This window comes from Paramormyrops kingsleyae, chromosome 5, assembly GCF_048594095.1.
Source record: "Paramormyrops kingsleyae isolate MSU_618 chromosome 5, PKINGS_0.4, whole genome shotgun sequence".
In the NCBI taxonomy this organism is placed as follows: Eukaryota; Metazoa; Chordata; class Actinopteri; order Osteoglossiformes; family Mormyridae; genus Paramormyrops; species Paramormyrops kingsleyae.
The window spans coordinates 41434003-41455957 of record NC_132801.1 but is presented as its reverse complement, the minus strand read 5'-3'; the positions used below and the strand labels follow the sequence as shown (position 1 = coordinate 41455957).

The window sequence follows — 21955 nt, the reverse complement described above, 5'->3', positions numbered from 1 at the left end:
GAATAAAACTGCATTTTCTCAGTGCTGTGTCATCAAATGAGTAATTTTCAGTTGGCATCTTGCTGGCATTTTTCTGCTGATAATTGTTCTTTGACACTGCTCAGTGCCCTCATCACTTCTCAAAGCAGCTTGTCTGTAACCACCATTTGCTTTTTCTATTATTTATGGAAGTCAAGGTGGAGATTCTCAATCCCACTTTAGATAGTAATGTGATGCTGAGTGGTACATGCAGCTGAGATGTAAAACTTTTTTTGACTTTACTCCGCTGGCTCCTTGAGCAAGGCCCTTAACTAGGTATGTGAAGAGCGCGACCAACATGGCCGCCTTTTTTGTTCCAGATTCCTGTTCCACCATCGGGTCATCTGAGCGCTGGGTATACCCCGGAAAATACGCATTCTTATTGTATCACATTGCGGAATTCCGCGGTATTCCCACTGATAACATAGATGGGGAACCCCTCTTCGTCCTCCGTTTTGAATTTTTCAATTCTGTGTACATTTAGGTCTTTTCCGGAAACGTTGAAAAATACACTCGATTTCAACATACAAAAACCACTTCAAAGGATTAAGTGACGCTTTTGAAAGCTAAATTGACATATTGTTTATCATTTCATCTTTCTAATCCTGCAGTTTCATAGCTTTCTATGGATCAGAAAAAAAGTTTACTGACCCGGACCGGCAGCATACAGGATCGTCACAGGCCAAAAATCCTGAAATCTGCTGTATGTTCATCAGTGATTTGTTGCATCAATATGCCATGATATTAGGGAAATATCTTAAGATGTGAAAAAGATGATTATATCCACTGAGTCGCATTTAATTACGCAGAAGATAAGAGATAATCATATGGTCACGTGACCTAAACCAACAGCGGCGCCTGTTGATACACCATTCCAGTCTTCACCTTGTATCAATTTTATTTCAGACTAAGGACATACTTGGAATATATATTATTCTTTCAGATTGAAGAATATAAAGAGATACACCTTCCCTGAAAGTTTCATTGAGATATCTTGATTATGAAGGAAACTACAAGCGTTTTTATATAAAAAGTTAGGTATTTGGTCACAGTTTTCTACACTCATTCCATTTTAAAAAATAGGGCTAATTAGCGAAATTCTTTTGCCAATAATTTCCTTATTTGTTAAGATATCTGAGTGATTTTGGTGTCATTGTCTTTGTTTATTCAAGCTCTTTCCAGTGGTGCCATTGGCATTTAATTTGGTTGAGTTTTAAATTTTTCTTCACATACCTACCTTAACCTACAATTGCTTTGTCCTGGGCATGACGTTAATCTACATCCAGCCCTCTAAGGAGGTCCTCCAACTTTAAGGGAAAAACTTGGGGGTTGGTGGCAGGATTGGTACTCCAGCCACCAGAAAAAAACTCACACTGGTCCATTCAGACTAGTGTGGCGCTGAGTTATCATCCGCCACATGGCTGGACTGGACTGAGATGGTTTGTCGTGTGGTGGCACTGTAATCAGTGCATGTTCTTTACCTCCTTACCTACCTCAGTTGCCCCCCCAGCAATTTTGATCATGGTGGACCCCAAAAGCCTGGTGGCCTCCTTTATTTCTTAAAGTTGAAAGTGGCAACCTCCGTGAGGGTTGATAATTACATCAACAATGGCATGCTTCTCCAAACACAATGACACTGAGGAAAAAAACATCTTCTGAAAAGGCTGATTAATGTCATTTAATTCTAGGGTCATCAGGAGCTGACATTTAGGGGACACAAGGAAGGTATGAACTCTGATGGCAAAGGAAACTATAGATGTGTTTTCCTGCTATGACAGTGTTCTGGCTTTTGTTGTGTGTTTGTGTTGCACAGTAATGTAGAGCAAAACAGCAAAGCTGTGTAACCTGCTCATCAAAATAAAAAGGTAAAATTCATAAAAAAAATCTACCATCTATATGTAAATGGTAACTAAATGATCACAAAGTGTAGGTTTACTATTATAAAAAGTACAGGAGAATAAATTTGTGTGTAAAGTAGGCATATACCTTATTGTAAAGATATGAGCTCAGAGATGCATGCCTATATTGATTATTGCCATGAGCAGTATTAAGAATTACATGAGCATAACACCTAATTTCTGCCATAGAATTGGTTTAAACTCGCAGCATAACACCAAGTTGGATTGGGAGACGTGCATTATTACAAAGATTTGAATAAATATGATAATTAGAAATTCTTTATTTGCATTTGCACAAAAACATACACTATATTGCTAAAAGTATTGGAACACCCCTCCAAATCATTGAATTCAGGTGTTCCAATCACTTCCATAGCCATAGATGTATAAAATCAAGCACCTAGGCAGGCTGCTTCTACAAACAGTTGCAAAAGAATGAGTCGCTCTCAGGAGCTCAATTCAAGTGTGGTACCATGATAGAATGCCACCTGTGTGATCCATTGACAAGTCCATGAAATTTCCACTCTGCTAAATATTCCATGATCAACTGTTAGTGGTGTTATAAAAAAATGGAAGAAATTGGGAACAACAGCAACTCAGCCACAAAGTGGTAGGCAACGTAAAATCACAGAGTGGGGACAACACATGCTGAGGCGCACAGTGTGCAGAAGTCACCAGCTGTCTGCAGAGTCAATAGCTACAGACCTCCAAACTTTATGTGGCCTTCAGATTAGCTCAAGAACAGTGCATAGAGAACTTCATGGAATGGGTCTCCATGGCCGAACAGCTGCATCCAAGCCTTACATCACCATGTACAATGCAAAGTGCCAGATGCAGTGGTGTAAAGCGCACTGCCATCTGGACTCCAGAGCAGTGGAGAGGTGTTCTCTGGAGTGACGCTCCTCTGTCTGGCAATCCGATGGACAAGTCTGGGTTTGCCGGTTGCCTGGAGAATGGTACTTGTCTGACTGCATTGTGCCAAGTGTAAAGTTTGGTGGACGAGGGATAATGGTGTGGGGTTGTTTTTCAGGGGTTGGGCTTGGCTCCTTAGTTCCAGTGAAAGGAACCTTTAATGCCATTTTGGACAATTTCATGCTCCCAACTTTATGGGAACAGTTTGGGGATAGCCCCTTCCTGTTCCAACATGACTGCGCACCAATGCACAAAGCAAGGTCCGTAATGACATGGATGACAGTGTTTCCCCTAGGTTTACAGCGTGGGGGGGGGGGGGGGACACCGACAGGATTCATGGTGTTCATGTGTGTCTTTTAATGACAGCAGTCAATATAACAACGGAACTAAACATCAGAACTAGGGGTGCACCGATTGCAGTTTTCTGGCCGATCAACGATCACCGATCCTTAGGCAACCTTACCTGCCGATCTCGATTTTTTTTTGCCGATCTTGTTTCTTTCATAACTAAAAGACAGTTACTTCAATGTTTCCATTTTTATTGAGTAAATTGATATGAATACTCACAAAACATGAGGTAGTGTCCTCAAATATAAATGAACATATAAATGAGCATTGCTGTTTGAACTACAAAATCATATTTTTTCTTCCAGACTTTAATTTCTCTAATTTTGTAAAAAAAAAAATATATATATAGCTGTTATGACACACTTGTCCAAAAAATAGGGAGGGAGGCAGCCTGCACTGCACCTCTCTCGGGAATGGGAGAAAAGGCTGATTTAACCCTCTGGGGCCTAGGGGTAGGAAACACACTTTCACTGACTGGGGCATGATCACACATTTCATCACACTTAATTCATGGCAAATAAATTATTTCTTATATATTTGTTTTGCCATTACACTCATCTTTATTTTAATATATATTGTAAATATGTCAGATTTTTGTTAAGTTTGAAATTTGACATCAAAGTATAGACATTGCAAAATGCAGTTTGGAACACTTGCAGAAACATTATAAAAGTACATAGTAAGCAAAGCTGGCAGTTTGTTTTGATCCCAGATATCTGATCACCAAAGTCTTGGCTACATGAAGATGACTAAATGGTGTAGATGCAACATTAATTTGGATAAATAAATAAGAAAAACCTAACTCATGTAACTATTTCTGGCTCCTTTCATTGAATATGTAGCAACTTTCATGTGTATGAATGAGCCATTGTCACCTGGCCACGTCCCCAACCCCCTTTTATGGCGCTGAAGGGGATGTATCTGGATCGCGTTTCACCGTTGCGCTGTTAATCAAATTACCATGCGAATGCGATTTGAATACGCGCTAATGCGGCTATTTAGAATGTGAATAGCGATCTTCGGGTGAGAGCGGTACTACACGCCCCCGATGCAGGTAAAACAAAGTAAGATGACATGGTTTACTTTTTTGCCGATTTAACCTAATTAAAAAAACTTTAATACTTCCGACAATGGACGTTTTGAAAAGAAGACAGATTACGGATTTAGCCAGCGTTTTTTTCATGATTATACATTAAGATTTCAGCGAGATATTTATAAACTGAAATAGACGCGAAAAGTACGCGAAAAGTACGCGATGTCGTCGACGACATACTCGACCCCAAAGAGTTAAAAGCATATAACTAAGATCGGTGGATCTCATGGGAATATGGTCGATTTCTGATCCCCTCAAATTAACGTGATCGAGGCCGATCGATCGGTGCGCCGATCGATCGGTGCACCCCTAATCAGAACATTTCTTTTTATGACAATTATACACAAAGTGTGCAGCTTTTGTCACTGCAGTGTATCTTTCTGGGCTTCTGGGAGGACATTTATAAATTCTCTTCATATGGGAAGTCAGAAACGTCTGGCCCATTTATTGAGATCCGCATGCAGGATGCAAGATGGTCTCCTTGCAGCCTATTGCGGATGTTTGTCTTGACCTGCAAATACATTAACTGTTAGGCTTTAAAAGTGATAGCAGATATCTTAAAATTGTAATAGTTTAAAGCAGAAAATCCCATTGTGAAATGTATTTATTACCCTGTTCATGGTTGAGAAGTCCCTCTCACAGTTTACACTGCTGACTGGGTGGTTGACGCGACATATTTTCCGACACATGCTCTTTGTCCGCTGGTGGGAGTGTGATCACCTGTGTGTGCGTGCACGCCATGTGCGATACAGAGAGCAGAGGAGAATTGTAAACGCGCGACCGTGTAGAGACAAAAATGACAAGCTGTTGTGTAAATAAGATAAATAGCATAAGGCTACAGTATTTAGTTTCTTTAGTAAAACAACAATGTATAGACCTGTTCTATAGGAAAGGTAACCTTAAATTACTTCTGTTGTAATCTGGCGCTATATAGAAAATAAAATTAATTGACCTTCAAGGGGGGGTGGGAGGTGTCGTTGTGGGGGCAGGACGCCCCCCTAATATAAAGGTAGGAGAAAGTCTGGTGTGGAGGAACTTGACTGACCTGCACAAAGCCCTGACCTCAATCCGATAGAACACCTTTGGGATGATTTAGAGTGGAGACTGTGAGCCAGGGCTTCTTGTACAACATCAGTGCCTGACCTCACAAATGCACTCCTGGAAGAATGGTCAAAAATTCCCATAAACACAATCCTAAACCTTGTGGACAGCCTTCCCAGAAGAGTTGAAGCTATTGTAGCTGCAAAGGGTGGGCCAACTCCATATTAAGGCATATGTATTAAGAATGGCATGTCATAAAAGTTCTTGTGTGAGTAAAGGCAGGTGTCCCAGTACTTTTGGCAATATTGTGTATATTTACTACCCTACAACCTATAGTATCTGTGCACTTTGCTCCAACCTCTGGCTTTGCAGTCATGTTTTCTTCACTCAACAATACAAATAACCAAAAGTTTAATGTTAGATTTAATACATCATGTCAACAAGAAAAAAAAAAGCCAGCACTCTGTCTATGCCATTAGTGTATCTGTAACAATTCTTACTGTTACGTCACAGAAAATGTTAGTCATGGTGCAAATGAGAAAAAAAATAGAATATAAGTATGTAGAAATTTTAAAGATATGAATAATATGAATATTGCTTTAAGACATGGACATTAAGATATGCACAAAAAAATACAGGTATTCACTTTATTGGTGGGGATAGTCTCTGCAAATTGGCTTGTCAGTAGAATTTGTAATAAATTAATGTGTAGTGTCAGAGTTACGTGTCACAACTAGGACTCAGAGCATTCAGGTAAAATAACATTTATTTGTTTTCACATTTCCAGTTGATCCATCCAGTATTTTTAGAAATTGTACAGGTTGGTCATTGTGTGAGGAGTATGGATTTCATGGGGTGTGCAGGTGAGAGGGCTGTCCCGGGAAGACAATGCTGTGAAAAGCCCCCCTTTCTTGTCATACAAATTCATTCACCATGGGGCATGAGGGGAATAATTGTAGTAAGCATCATTCACCGGGAACTAATTAGGCTAAATTGAGGGGGATATACAAAATACACAATAAGCAATTAACTTTTCTGAGCTCGAACTGGAGCTAAATTTGCTCACTTTACAATATATTCCTTAGTCACTGTTCCGCAAATGTAAAAACATTTTTAAAAATTAACATTTTTACAACATCCATTCATAAATGCATCATTTCTAGATTGACTATTGGCAGTGCTGTAGTGAGCAGGCTCCATCTAATGCACAGGAGAGTGAGTGGTGTGGTGGGTGCATCTCCTTTGTGATTTGGGGAGTAGAACCAATGTGGCCTCAAGTAAATCTAAGAGCCAGAATGCTTGGTATAATTCTTAAAAGGAGCTGGAGATTTTATAATGGTTTTGGAGCTTTTCGGTGGCCTTCCCAGGATCCATAATTTGGTCTCCTGCATCTGCTGATTTTTTTATGATCTGAGACTGGCACAGGCTGATGTGTGCAAGCTCACAGCCACTCCCATGGCATGGTGGCAAAGGACATGTGTATCCAATAAGGACAGTGCGTTGTACCCTCAAGTGAGGTATTTAACCTATATTGCTCCTGTTGTGTAATTGAGTATAAGGTGCTTTAGGTAAAAGTGCCTGAAATGGCACCTCATTATAAACACACAAATACATTGCTGCGAGGATTGCTGGGATTGCTGCGAGAGAGTGGTGTTGAGCTGCAGCGATTGTTTGGGATTGTTTTTTGGAGTGTTTTGAGTGTTTGTGTGCTTTACCTGTTTACGTGGGTGGCTGTTTATTTCTATTTATTGTTCTTATTTCGGTCAGCGTGAGTGCTTGTCTGTCCTGTCTGTTAATTAACAGCGCGATTATTACCGACAGAGATCTGCGGGTGTCGCGTGAGCGGCGTTTTTCTGTCCGCGTTTAAACTCCGTAACAAACACCCGCGGGGCGATAATAACTAATAATATCTAACATCGGTATCGCTACCCAGCGTCGGAAAAGGACAGTTGCTCCTGAGCTTTGCTCGGTCGCCAGTCGGGGCCGGGAGGACATTTTCCACTTTTTTCCCGCTCCGGCAGTAGCCTGCTGTGAGGGGGTTTTTGTGGTTTTTCGACCTCCCTAGAGCAACTTCGATTTCGCCTTGTTTTTAGTTCATACTTGGTTCAGGCAGAAGTTCTTCTGGTAAGTAGTAGTAAATTTATCAGGTTTAAAATTTTAAATAAAATAATAATTAAGTTCCGTTTTAACACAAGTAATAACTTATTTTAGTGTACTCCGCACGTTACTGCATTTATTGTTACGCAAATTAATCTTTATAGTTAAATACACTATATAAATTTACTGGACTGGGAGTACAGGGTCATAGTGAGTTAGTTAATTATGGGGCCGGCTCAGTGTTGCGTTTGCAAGATGTTTGCCCTTCTGGACGTTAGTGTCCAGTCGGACTTCATCTGCGAGCGATGTAAGCTAGTGGACTCACTCATGGTCAAGGTTCGCGACCTTGAGGAGCAACTGGCTCGCATCCAATGCAACAGTGAGTTAGATGAGCTAGTTGATACGCCGTTTAGGGAGATGGTGTGTACGCCACTAACGGGGGGGAGGGAGAATGAAGAGCAGAGAGGTCGAGAGAGCTGGGTGACCGTAGGTCGTAGATGCAGGAAAAGGCGTACACACGTTACAGAGGCGGCATCACCTGAGGTGTCTGTGTCTAACAGGTTTCAGGTGCTTCCAGCTTTAGAGCCGGAAGGGACTGGGGAAGCAGGTGGGCCCTTGGGCACTGAGGAGCCCCCTCCCCCCAGAAAGAGGGAGGTTGTGGTAGTGGGGGATTCAATTATTAGGGGAGTAGACAGTTATGTGTGCACGCATGATAGAGGGTCCCGTACGGTGTCTTGCCTGCCTGGTGCCCAGGTAGGAGACCTTCCAGATCGTGTGGACAAGCTTTTGGCCCCAGCTGGGGTGGATCCAGTTGTCGTGGTGCATGTTGGCACCAACGACATAGGCAAGGGTAGAAGGGCTGTTCTGCAGGATAAATTTATAGAAGTCGCCAATAAGCTTAGAAGCAGAACGTCCATGGTGGTATTTTCTGAAATACTCCCCGTGCCACGCTAGTGAGGCTAAGTTAGCTGAGATAAGGAGATTAAATGCGTGGCTAAAAGGATGGTGTAGGAAAGAGGGGTTTAGGTTTATGGGGCACTGGAGGACCTTCTGGAACAGGTGGGACCTGTTCAAGCCGGATGGGTTGCATCTGAACCGGAGGGGAACCAGTGTACTGGGAAGGCGTATTTGTAGAGTAGTTGAGGAATGTTTAAACTAGGGACTGGGGGGGCAGGGAGGTTAGTTAAGTATGTAACTGGGGGGAAACGGAAAGCCCAAAAAAATCATATAAGTAGGCACTGTAATAGGCCTACCCTTTGTTGTCTGTATTTAAACGCCAGGAGTATTAGGAATAAAATTCATGATTTAGAGGCTCTTATCTCATCGGACTCTTATGATATTATAGCAATAACTGAAACGTGGTTGAGTGAATAGGATGGACAAGAATATAATATGGATGGTTACACATTGTTCCGTAAAGACCATATAGGTAAGAAGGGAGGTGGTGTTGCAGTATATGTAAAGGAAAACTTGCAGGCAAGGGAGCTTACTGATATAAGTAAAAGTACGGAAGCTATATGGGTAAAATTAGATGCTACAAACTCAAATAGCCTAATTGTCGGTGTTTGTTACAGAGCACCCAATGTAACTGCTGAGGAAAGCAGATTGTTATACAGTGATATTAGGATTATGAGCAATAAAAATGATGTGGTAGTTATGGGTGATTTTAATCTACCGGGGATGCAGTGGGACATTGTTGCTGGCTCTTCTGAAAATGAACTTGAGATGGTGGAATTAGTACAGGATTGTTTTTTTACTCAGTTTGTTAACACCCCTACCAGGGGAGATGCCATTCTTGATCTTGTTTTGTCTAATAACCAGGACAGGATTGGTAAATTAGATGTTTTAGAACCACTTGACAGTAGCGATCATAACATGGTTAAATTTGAGGTTAAGTTTAGTGCCCGAAGAGCAAAGTCCAAATCGAAAATATATAATGTTAGGAAGGCTAACTTCAATTGTATGAGATTAAAACTAGAAACTGTGAACTGGATGGAGTTAAATAACAAAACTGTTGAAGAGGCATGGGAATTTTTTAAAAGCACATTATTGCAAGTACAAGAGGACTTCATACCTGTTTCCAGCAAGAATACATCTAGGAAATTGCAACCTAGGTGGTTTAATAGGGACATAAAGTATAAAGTAAGGAGGAAAAGGGCTTTGTTCCAGAGATGGAAAATAACTGATGATGACATAATAAAGCAAGAGTATCTAAATCTACAGGCTGAATTAAAAAATGACATTAGACGAGCTAAAAGGAATGTCGAAAGGAAGATCGCATTGGAGGCTAAGGATGACGTTAAAAGTTTCTTCCAGTATTTTAACTCTAAAAGAGCTCTAAAAGCTGAAATTACTAATCTGCAGGATAGTAAGGGTCTTATAATTGAAAACGACATTGACATAGTAAATGAGTTCAATGATAGTTTTGCACGGGTATTATAAATAATAATAATACATTTTATTTTCAGCGCCTTTCAAAACACCCAAGGTCACTTAACACAACAAATCACAAATACATAAATAAATAAATAAAATTAAAAAAAAAAACATAGTAAAATATAAATACACAAAATTACCCATAAAATGCACAAAACTATAAAATAAAGATTAAATTGTATATGCCACCTTAAACAAGTGAGTTTTTAAACGTGATTTAAACATGCTAATGGAATTAATCCTGCGAATGTCCGGTGGAAGTGTGTTCCACAGATAGGCTGCAGAATAACTAAAAGCTCTACCACCCATTGTAGTCAGACGAGTATGTGGAACTGTAAGATGGAGAGATGATGAGGATCTGACGGAGCGAGATGGTCGATTGATTTGGATAAGATCCGACAAATAAGATGGAGCAAGGTCATGGATAGCCTTAAATGTCAGGAGCAGAATTTTAAACTGAATGCGATATGTAATGGGAAGCCAGTGAAGTTCCTGCAGAACAGGAGTAATATGAGCTGTAGAAGGAGTTCTAGTAATGATCCTGGCAGCTGAATTCTGGACCAATTGAAGTTTGTGTAGTGATTTTAAAGGCAAACCAAATAGAAGAGAATTACAATAATCAATGCGTGTTGTGACCAGTGTGTGAACAAGTATGGCAGTTGAATTTGGTGAAAGAGACGGACGTAGACGATTTATATTACGGAGGTGAAAATAAGCAGAACGAGTAACATTATTTATATGAGCTGTGTAAGACAACGTGCCATCCAAGATGACACCCAGGCTCTTAACCAGAGGGGAGGGAGAAACAATGGAATTATCAATATTAATGAAACAACTGTCTACTTTGCTTAATGAAGATTTAGTGCCAATGAGGAGAACCTCAGTTTTATCACTGTTTAATTTAAGAAAATTTGAGGTGAACCAAGATTTAATCTCATGTAAACAATCAGAGAGGGAGGTAGGTGGAAGGGTAGAGGTAGGCTTAGAAGAAAGGTATAGTTGGGTGTCGTCGGCATAGCAATGAAAGTTAATATTAAATTTGCGGAAAATATTACCAAGAGGAAGCAAGTATATGATAAACAGAAGGGGCCCCAGGACAGAACCCTGAGGAACCCCTGTAGTGACTGAACAAGACCTGGATTTAAAAGATCCCATCTGAATGTACTGAGTGCGATCAGAGAGGTAAGATTTAAACCAATTAAATGATGTATCGGTAATACCGATAGACGCTAGTCTTTGAAGTAAGATATCATGAGAGATGGTGTCAAATGCTGCACTTAAATCAAGAAAAGTAAGAATAGTTAATAGTCCAGTATCAGCTGCCATAAGAAGATCATTAGATATTTTAACCAGAGCAGTTTCGGTACTATGGAAAGAACGGAAACCTGATTGAAATTTCTCGTAAAGGTTATTATTAGCCAAATGAGTGTGAACCTGAAGTGCAACTATTTTTTCAAGAATTTTTGCAAGAAAGGGTAAATTTGAAATGGGACGGAGGTTATGAAAATCAGTGGGGTCTGAACCAGGTTTCTTAAGTACTGGAGTTATAATAGCTGATTTAAGCAATGTAGGAACAGTACCAGTAGTGAGAGAGGAGTGAGTAATGAAAGTAAGTAGAGGAGACAGAGAAGGTAGACAGGCCTTCACCAATGTAGTAGGGAGAGGGTCAAGCTGACAAGTAGTTGACTTTAATTTTAGGATTAGGTTGGATATTTCTATAACGGAAGGAAGATTAAAATGTGAAAGAGAATGAGAAACAGGAGTTAATAATGGCAGTGAGGCCAAATTCAGAGGAGTGTTAGTAATCAGTTGTTGATGAATCTTGCCTATTTTGTCTAGAAAAAACTGCATTAAGGAATTACAACTCTCAGTGGAATAAAAATGCGGGGGGAACATATCCGGTGGTCGTAAAGTAGAGTTTACTAAAGAAAACAAAGCTCTGGTGTTCCCTTCACCAGCCATAATTAAACTAGTATAATAATTGGATTTTGCAATAGAAATACAATCCTTATATTTGATAATATGGTCCTTGTACATATCTTTATGAACAACAAGCCCCGTTTTCTTGTGAAGACGTTCCAAACGACGACCTTTTGATTTCATTTGTCGGAGCTCTGATGTGAACCATGGAGCAGAATGAGTAAAATAAACAGTCCGGGTTTTTATAGGAGCTAGGTTATCTAAAAGAGTGTGAAGACCATTATTATAAAAGGAAACCAATTCATCAGTAGAAGAAGAACTGTTAACATTAAGATTACTAATACCATTACAAAGCAAAATAGGATCCACAGACTTAACGTTACGAAATGTCATAACACGTGGCAGTTTGTTTTTATATAAAGTTAAGCTAGTAGTAAAAGTGATTAGCTTATGATCAGAAACAGGAAAATCAACCGCCTCACAGTTACGAGGTGTGATACCAGAGCAACAGACCAAATCCAATATATGACCCTTAGAATGGGTGGGTACATGAATGTATTGCTGTAGACTAACACTATCAAGGCAAGATGTAAAGTCCTTGGTCATAATAGATTTAGGATCATCCATGTGTATATTAAAATCACCCAGTACTATTACATTAGGACATTGTGAAGAAAGATAAGAAATAAAAGCAGAGAATTCATTTATAAAATCATTATTAGGCTTGGGCGGACGGTAGACAGTACAGACTATGACCGGAGTAGACCCATTCAATTGTATGGTGATTGATTCAAATGAGCGATATGAAGGCGGGGGCACCGTTGAAACGTTCCACTTTTTACTGTGAATTATCGCAAGACCACCACCTCTTCCTAATTCACGGGGCTGACAAACATATGCAAACCCCGGTGGAGTACAGTCATTAAGTTGTGAAAAGTCACCAGGTTGTTGCCAGGTTTCAGTAAGACAAAGAAAATCCAATTTACGATCAACCAAGACATCCTGAAGGAGGGGACCCTTACTCGTGAGAGAGCGGGTATTAAATAAACCAAAATTGACATTGTTGCAGTCCATTCTGGAGTTGACCTTTGTCGAGCTGGCTAGGCTGGCCAGCACCCTACGGTCAACTTTCCCACCAGCAAATTTAGAATGATGACGAGTAGAGGACCAAATAGATGGTATTAGCTTGGAGTTATCAACACTAAAGCCCCTACGTGAACCACGATGGATGTATTTCCGACGAGGGTAGCGAAGAATATCTAAACAGTGGTACAATACTGACGGTACAATTGTGGACTGGGGGCATAATTGCAGAAGCTCAGCAGCCGTGTATCGCAGTATCGCTGCTGATGGGTTAACCATGAAGGACAAAATAGTCCAGGCAGCGAGTAAACCACAGACAAACGGCATACTTATCCACATGATTGCCGGTGAAAGCAGAGGAGAGCAGCAACAGATCCAGTGGTATCTTTCTCAGCAATGGTGTGATGAGCACAGCTTGGAAGCGCATACGGCAGCAACGCTGGCAGCGCATTCAGCGGCGGCGTAGTAGGTGTTCAGGGAAGCGGCGTAGGCAGCGCTCTCGGCGGCGGCGCAGGCAGCGCACTCGGCGGCGGCGGACGCAGCGCACTCGGCGGCGGCGGACGCAGCGCACTCGGCGGCGGCGTAGTAGTGCTCACGGCGGCAGCCTTGGCAGCACTCTCGGCGGCGGCGCAAGCAGCGCACTCGGCGGCAGCGTAGTAGCGCTCACGGCGGCGGCGTAGGCAACGCTCACGGCAGCGACGTAGAAATTGCAGGTACTCACGGCAGCTGCGTAGGCAGCGCTCGCAGCGGCAGCGTTAGCAGCGCTCTTAGTTGCGGTGTAGAAGGTGCGTACTGCGGCAGCGTTGGCAGTGCTCTCGGCGACGACGTAGTAGGTGCTCACGGCAGCGGCGTAGGCAGCGCTCTCAGCGGTGGCGTGACAGGAAGGCCGGCAGGTAGCAGACAATGGCAGTAAGCGGCGAAAGGAGAAACCGAGAAGCAGCGGCAACCAATTTGCGCCAGCGTCCGCTTCCGGTTTCCATTCACTGTCGAGGACACTAGTAACTTATTACTAATCCAACATCGTCTATAACTAATATATATATAACTGAAGCTGATGTTTTGCAAAGCCTAGCTAAGCTCAAAATAAATAAATCACAGGGCCCTGATGGCATCTTACCTATAGTGTTAAAAGAGATGAGGGATATTATTTGCCGACCCTTAACATTACTGTTTCAAAAATCCTTATCTGAAGGTGTGGTACCTTCTGATTGGAAGCATGCCAACATAACGCCCATTTTCAAAAAAGGGGATAGAAGTAATTTGTCAAACTATAGGCCAATCAGTCTAACTTGTATAACTGGTAAAGTTATGGAGGCTATAATCAAAGAGAAAATGGTAGATTACCTGGACTCAAATAACATTTTGAGGGATAGCCAGCATGGATTTAGGAGAGGTAGATCCTGTTTAACAAATCTGTTGGAGTTCTTTGAGGAAGCTACTCAGGAAGTTGATGATAAGAAGGCCTATGATGTCATCTATTTAGATTTCCAAAAGGCTTTTGATGTTGTTCCCCACAAGAGGCTCTCACTTAAACTCAAAGCGACAGGTATTTTAGGAACTGTAGCGACTTGGATTGATAACTGGTTAACGGATAGGAAGCAGCGAGTAGTTATAAGAGGCTCGATGTCACAGTGGGCCTGCGTTCATAGTGGGGTACCGCAGGGTTCAATTTTAGGACCACTTTTGTTCCTAATTTACATAAATGATATAGACACCAATATATACAGTAAACTGGTGAAATTTGCAGATGACACCAAGGTGGGTGGTGTAGCAGATACTGAACTAGCGGCTCAGCAGCTACAGCGGGATCTTAATTTAATTAGTGACTGGGCTGACACCTGGCAGATGAAATTTAACATAGACAAATGTAAGGTACTCCATGTAGGGAGCAGAAATATAAAGTACAGGTATTTTATGGGACCTACTGAAATAAAGGTAGCTGATTATGAGAAAGACCTTGGTGTGTATGTTGATGCTTCCATGTCTCATTCTCGCCAGTGCGGGGAAGCAATAAAAAAGGCCAATAGGATGTTGGGGTATATCTCCAGGTGTGTGGAGTTTAAGTCAAGGGAGGTAATGCTAAGATTATACAATTCCTTGGTGAGACCTCACCTAGAATATTGTGTACAGGTTTGGTCACCATATCTTAAAAAGGACATAGCGGCCTTAGAAAAGGTGCAGCGTAGGGCCACAAGAATGATTCCTGGTCTTAGAGGAATGTCATACGAGGAAAGGTTATTTGAGCTAAATCTGTTCAGCCTCAAGCAAAGGAGACTGAGGGGGGACATGATCCAGGTCTATAAGATTCTAACAGGTTTGGATGCTGTTCAACCGAATAGTTACTTCAGCATTAGTTCAAATACAAGAACTCGTGGCCATAGGTGGAAATTAGCGGGAGAACATTTCAAACTGGATTTAAGGAAGCACTTCTTTACACAGCGTGTAGTCAGAGTATGGAATAGTCTTCCTGATAACGTAGTGCAAGCTGAATCCTTGGGTTCCTTTAAATCAGAGCTAGATAAGATTTTAACAACTCTGAGCTATTAGTTAAGTTCTCCCCAAGCGAGCTCGATGGGCCGAATGGCCTCCTCTCGTTTGTATAGTTCTTATGTTCTTATGTTCTAAGCATCTTACAATGAGGTAGCCATCTTTTCTGGAGATTTTAATATTACGGAGCATGTTCAGGACTGGCAAACCGCCAGGACCCTCCCCAACCTCCCCATTAGTGCATAACATACCATTCGAGGGAATGATGATGCTTCCTGGGCACCTAGGGCTCACATGGGCTTCAATTGGCCCTGATGAAAGTGGTGCTAACAGTGTCACATATAACCATTGCAAAAGCTCCTTCCTTCCATGGTGCATCACATTCCTGCTGCTCTGCTGCCACATAGTGGCCCACCAGCAGTCATTATTTGCCTTTTCTGTATTAGCAGCTGTACTGGATAACCCTAACCTTCAGTCAGTATCTCATCTCAGAGGTCAGAGCTTATGAGACCTCAAAGGTGCTATTCTAGTTCCTCATGGGTATTCTGCTGAAGCCAACAACATTGACAGTGAAAGTGAACGCTACAGTTTATCGAAGCCAGACAGCATTCCAATGGTTTTGGTTCCGTTATCAAAGAGTGGAAAACAGATTTTCCATATAGTCCATTGCTCCTTGACCTCACAAGTTCCCTCCTGCCTTTTCTTTCTTCCTTACGAGTTCTTGATAAAACAAGCTCCCTCAAAGGATTTTGATTTTAACCAGTATTAGAGGACTGCATGTTTGTCTCTGAATCTCATTTGCATGACACCTCCTCACCACACCACATCCCTCCCACCCCACACACACACTTTTTTTCTGTTTGTACTAGGACTCGTTACTGTGGCATACTTGCCTGGGTCTCTCACCCAGGCCCAGCCAATGGCTGAGTAGCGATGGTGTCAGCTGGTAGGGAGCTATTTTCAACAAGATCTGTGAAGTGAAGCAAGCAGCTAAATTAGAGACAGATCCCATTGACATGTAGAGAGAGAGAGAGAGAGAGAGAGAGAATGTGTGTGTATCTGTTTGTGTGAGAGAGAGACAGAGAGAGAGAGACAGCAAGTGAGGGAGGGAGAGGAAGAAAGAGAGAGCGAGAGAGACATCTTTCCAAGCCATGTTGGCTGCTTCCCAGATTGCTTCTTGCTGTCCTCACCAGTGGGATGCAATTGGAGTATCTCCTGCCTGTCTCCACCGTTTGGCGTCCCTCTGACAAATCCTCTGTGCATTTGATGTTCTTATTTCCATGTTTTGTAAACTCTCGATCTTCTTTCCTTCTCATTTTGTTGCAGAGAAGCTTGAGTGACTCAGAGCTCTTTGTTTTCCCAGCTTCTCCTACATTATAGACCTGTTGCAGGCCCTTTTTAATTTTGAAATAGCTCTTTAATTTCATCTGTGCACCTGGCTTGGTCCCCTGCTTTGAATCCCTTCCCTCTGTTTGCTGCTGTGCCCGCCGCTGGCCATCCATGTTGGGATGTACCTGTATGGTTTAGATGACTCAGAGCCGGTAAGTGGTCGTCGTTATTGTGGCACCATCCAGCGCCCACTGATGCTTGGAGGGGAATGGAAATTGAAGTTGGCGGTTGGGACAATTATAGCTGATATTGTTATGCTGGCTGTGTTTGTGGGTTGTGTTTTTGGGTTTTTTGTATTTGTGGCTGGATTGACTGATTGTCCCTGTGAGTGACGGGAGTACTTTCCGGGAGTGTGGAGGGGACATGGTGATGGAGGTGGGGGGATTAGCTGTGCACATAATGGGGGGCCTGGATAGAAATGTGGTGGGGATCTGAAGCAGGAACAGAGCAACACATATGTTGTTCCTCGCTGTCCATTCCGCTTGTTCTGGCCTGCCATAGCGATGCCACGGAGCAGCGTTGCTGGATGAGTCTCAGGTGTTTAACCTGTACTGAGCTGTCTTCCTGTGTACTGGCACAATGGCAATGGGGGGGGGGGTGGTTGACGCACAGTAGAAGGATGAACAAGAGGGCCTTGAGTTTGCCAGCAGCAATGTGGGACCATGTGGGCGGCAGCCACTCTAAAGCTTTGAAATGTTTTCCATCCACATTTCAGTTTTAGTTAAACATTTTAGCCTGGATTCATGGTGAGTCACTGAGAAAGCTGACCCTCACCTCTGACCTCCAGTGGGGGTGTGTTAAACCAAGGTGGGCGGATGTGTGTGTGTGTCTGTGTGTGTGTGTGGATTATGTTCATATTACATTATGGCCCCCACAATGTGATAAAAACCTGTTATTTTGACTTTGTGGGGACCGTTTTTCAGGTTCCCACAAAGATCTGTGAATGTAATCAAAATACTAGAAATGCCAAAAGTCTTGTATTTTTTTTAGTTACTAAGGTTAGGGCTGGGTAGGGTAGGGTAAGGGTAAGGTCGTCATGTTGGGATTAGAGTTTTCCTCATAGAACATAAGAACATAAGAAATTTACAAATGAGAGGGGGCCATTCAGCCCATCAAGCTCGTTTGGGGAGAACTTAACTAATAGCTCAGAGTTGTTAAAATCTTATCTAGCTCTGATTTAAAGGAACCCAGGGTTTTAGCTTCTGTTACACTAGCAGGAAGACTATTCCATACTCTACACGCTGTGTAAAGAAGTGCTTCCTTAAATTTGTTTTAAAATGTTCTCCCGCTAATTTCCACTTGTAGCCACGAGTTCTAGTATTTAAACTAATATTGAAATAGCCATTTGGCTGAACAGCATCCAGACCTGTTAGAATCTATACACCTGGATCATGTCCCCCCTTAGTCTCCTTTGCTCAAGGCTAAAAAGATTCAGCTCAGCTAACCTCTCCTCATAAGACATTCCTCTAAGACCAGGAATCATTCTCGTAGCCCTCAGTTGCACCTTTTCTAAGGCAGCAATATCCTTCTTAAGGTATGGTGACCAAACTTGCACACAATATTCTAGGTGGGGTCTTACCAAGTAATTATATAAATGTACTGTAGTATCACCTTGACTTACACTCCACACACCTAGAAATATAACCCAACATTCTATTGGCCTTTTTTGTTGCAATGGAGTGTCCCTACAATGATATAATTACAAACCTGTCTGTGTGTGTGTATGTGAGCGTGAATGTATGTGTGTCTGTGTGTGTGTGTGTGTGTGTGTGCGTGCGTGCGTGTGAGAGACCTGATTCGCTCCATGACCATAGTTTGAAAACTAGTGCTCTCTGTTAATATAAAATGTACATCTCATATATTGAAGCTACAGTTCACAGGAACAGTGTGACTCCTATACCACTCTGGTAAAGAGGGCCTTGTCTCTCAGTATCTTTTTGGTATAAAGTGACCATTTATACTTTCCTCGATACCTACTGTTCTCTGACACTAGCTGAGCATTTGTGATGTTATGGTTTCATTCAGGCTTGTTTTATTTCTCTCTCTTAATGCTCATGTGCTCTGGTCTTGGTCCCCTTGTGTGAATGAAATGTAGTATTTAAATGTAATGTGTGGCATGCCAACTCAATGCTCAGCACCATACCTGCAAATCTCCTGGGTTATCGGTAAAGTTCCCAGCCCTAGCTGAGTGTGCCTTGTTCTCTTGCAGTTTGTGACTGTGTGAGTGTCTGTTATGTGGTGGGACGGCATCTTGTAGAGGCTGTCCCATGCTTATGCTATACACTATTTTGGGAAGGGCTCCAGGCTCATTGTGATTTTGCACTGGAAAAGTGGTTTGAAAATGTGTCCATTTAAATATAATCTTGAGGGAAAAGACAGGGTCTGATTCAGCACTAAAGGTGCTGTATTCCTATGACACAGTAGGTGGTGGAGTGTTCTGCTGCTATTTTTGTGCGTGACATGTTCACCGTCTCGCAGCAAATCATATGACTTACGGGTAGCAATGGGTAGCAAGTCGCGTGGCACCTTCAGGACAGCTGGCTTAAGTTTTAAAAAGCTAGACTTACGGCTCACATGTCCTATTTTGCAGTCTTCAAGTAAGTGTGAAACTTTGAAAATATAACAAAGCAGATGGAGGGTTACATAAATCCCCTTTTATATGCCTTACAGCTGATAGAAGAATGTAAGTTATTAACACGCAGGATGCATCAGTCCGAAATGCTGTGAACTCAAGTGTAATCTAAGGATGTTGTATTTACAATAAGGCTGGTAAGATAGAATATCGTGTGTAGTAATGTGAAGAAGCAGCCAGCATACTGGAGTGGTGCACCATTTAACAACTATAAACTGAATGTAAAACAGCACCTTCAGATGTTCTCAAACTTCACCTATATTCCGTTTCCTTAAAAATAACTACCTCACTTTATATAGCAATTTTTTTAGGTAAACCACTGCCCCAGAATACAAATCTAGATGAATGTATTAGTTAGATTGTTCTAGAAAATGTTGACGAGTCGCTGCTTTTAGCTGAACTACTTCAATGCATATTATAGCTGTAGTGTACCACTTATGATTTAACCAGGTGGAACGCCCCCTGACAGGGAGGTAAGCTAACTGCACTACTGTTGGCGCTTTGTTTTATGTAATGATTCAGAATCAGAATGTCGGGGGGCGGGGATGGGGGGGGGTGGGGAGGTGTTATGGTACAATGAAATGTTTGCTCCAGGCTTAGGGGGAATGGGTTTGTGGGTTTGGTCACATCAGGATGGACTGGGATAGATAATGTCACTGACTGCTGTGATAATTCCTACATGTCCACCACCTGAGTTCCGGTATGACTGCCAAACTCACCATGTAATGTGCCTGTTACAGCTCAATACTCAGTGGCAGACTGAGTCATGTGAAGAGAGGGTCAAACAGACTAAGGTGGAGTGTTTCGGAGATGAGAGCGAGAGACTGCAGTCCTTTGGTTGGTGTCAGCTGATGTGTAAAGCACACCAGTAAGGAATAGGAGAGACTAATCACCTGGAATAACCACAGTTTACCTCCTGAGATAGCCAGAGGCATTGCCACATCCTGTTCTCACTTTGCATACAGTGATCTAAAGAAAGCTAGACAGAGAAATAAAGCGGACCGTTCACAGATGATACCGCAGAGCGAAGTGTTGGACGTCAGGTTTGTTCATCTCGCCAAGCTTGCCATCCTCTGCCCCCAGACAGTACAGTCATGAGGTCCAATGCATCAGCACCAGAGTGCCCTTTCTGCACTGCTCCACCAGCCACTCACACTAGGCAGAGACTCCCGACTCTTAATAGGACTTCAGGACTCCAGTCTCATGGGCCAAGAGAAAACAGCCCATTGTCGTGGGCAGTGGATGAGAAAAAGGGTCTGTTTTTCACCACTTGGCACTTAATGCAGCTTATAATCCTGCTGGCTGGGCCCATCTGTCACCCCCAAGGGCAGAGACTCACTCAAATGTGCTCGTAAGCAGATATACACACAGACAGCCACACAGACACCCCCCACACACACAGATGCATGCAAAAACCAAGAAATGTCTGAAATGCACAAGCATTAATGACATTAACCCCAGCCCTAATGAGACCCCTTGAGTTAGGTTCTTTTCTGAGGCAGTTCAGTGTCATCTCCCCCTTCTCCTAGGGCTCTGCAGACTCCTACACTAGCAGGCCGTCAGACTCAGATGTGTCCCTGGAGGAAGACCATGAGGCACTGAGGAAGGAGGCAGACAGACAAGCCCTTGCCACACTCGAGAAAGCCAAGGTGATCACTGCTTGTGTCTGTGTCCCCTCTTGTTTACTGTGAGGTCTACAGTAAACAGTGATTGTCTTTACCTTTGATTCTCCTTTATTCTTGTTATGGCTTCAGTCCATGTCCTTTGGTTTCGCGGTATGGAGACACTGAAGTGTTGAGAAACCTCACTCCCTTCCTGTCTCCTGCCACAGACCAAGTCTGTGGCCTTTGCCGTGCGGACAAATGTGAGCTATAACCCGGGCCCCGACGATGATGTCCCAGTTCAGGGTATGGCAGTCTCTTTTGAGGCTAAGGACTTCCTGCACATCAAAGAGGTCAGTGTCCATAGCATTGCTGCTGGCCTATTTATTTCACCAAAGGATCGTCACACACCTGTAGGCCTATTATGAGAACCATTGCATCATGGGAAATTACAGTTTCCTGCAGGGCTGAACTGGGATTATAATTCAGCCCTGGACTTTGAGGTCCCCCACAACAAATTTTGCTGCCCTACAAACCTCTCGGCCTGCCAGAAAAAATGCCCAGTATGCCAGACCGGCAATCCAGCCCTGGTTCCCTATGGGAAAATACCTTGGAGTAGAGCATGCTGTCTCCATCCAAGGGCCCGGGTGCCCACTGGCTCTCTCTCCACAGAAGTACAACAATGACTGGTGGATCGGGAGGCTGGTGAAGGAGGGCTGCGAGGTGGGTTTCATCCCTAGCCCAGTCAAACTGGAAAACGCCCGCCTGCTGCAGGAGCAGCGCATGAGGCAGAACCGGCTCAGCTCCAGGCAAGCACCACCCCGTGGCTGGCCCGCATGTTCACATGCTCACCATTATTGTTAAGGTTCTGGTGCTCATGTGTGCGTTTACCATCCTGTCCTCCTTTCAGTAAGTCGGGGGGGAACTCCAGCTCCAGCCTGGGTGACAGTGCTGTCGGCACGCGCCGGCCCACCCCTCCTGGCCCAGGTGAGCACAAGGA

At 42.9% G+C, this 21955-nt stretch overlaps 1 protein-coding gene across 3 annotated transcripts in view; it reads left to right on the top strand.

Moving 5' to 3' along the window:
- LOC111842587 (voltage-dependent L-type calcium channel subunit beta-1-like) overlaps window positions 1-21955 on the top strand; it is a 93038-nt gene that overhangs the window by 59140 nt on the left and 11943 nt on the right. For 2 of the 3 annotated variants that reach the window (XM_072712753.1, XM_072712756.1), the window contains exons 2-5: window positions 20894-21003; window positions 21186-21308; window positions 21628-21764; window positions 21866-21942. In XM_072712753.1, coding sequence (XP_072568854.1) covers window positions 20894-21003; window positions 21186-21308; window positions 21628-21764; window positions 21866-21942 — 447 coding nt within the window. Of the gene's footprint in view, window positions 1-20883; window positions 21004-21185; window positions 21309-21627; window positions 21765-21865; window positions 21943-21955 lie in introns of all 3 variants that reach the window. The other variant, XM_072712754.1, reaches the window with a different exon arrangement.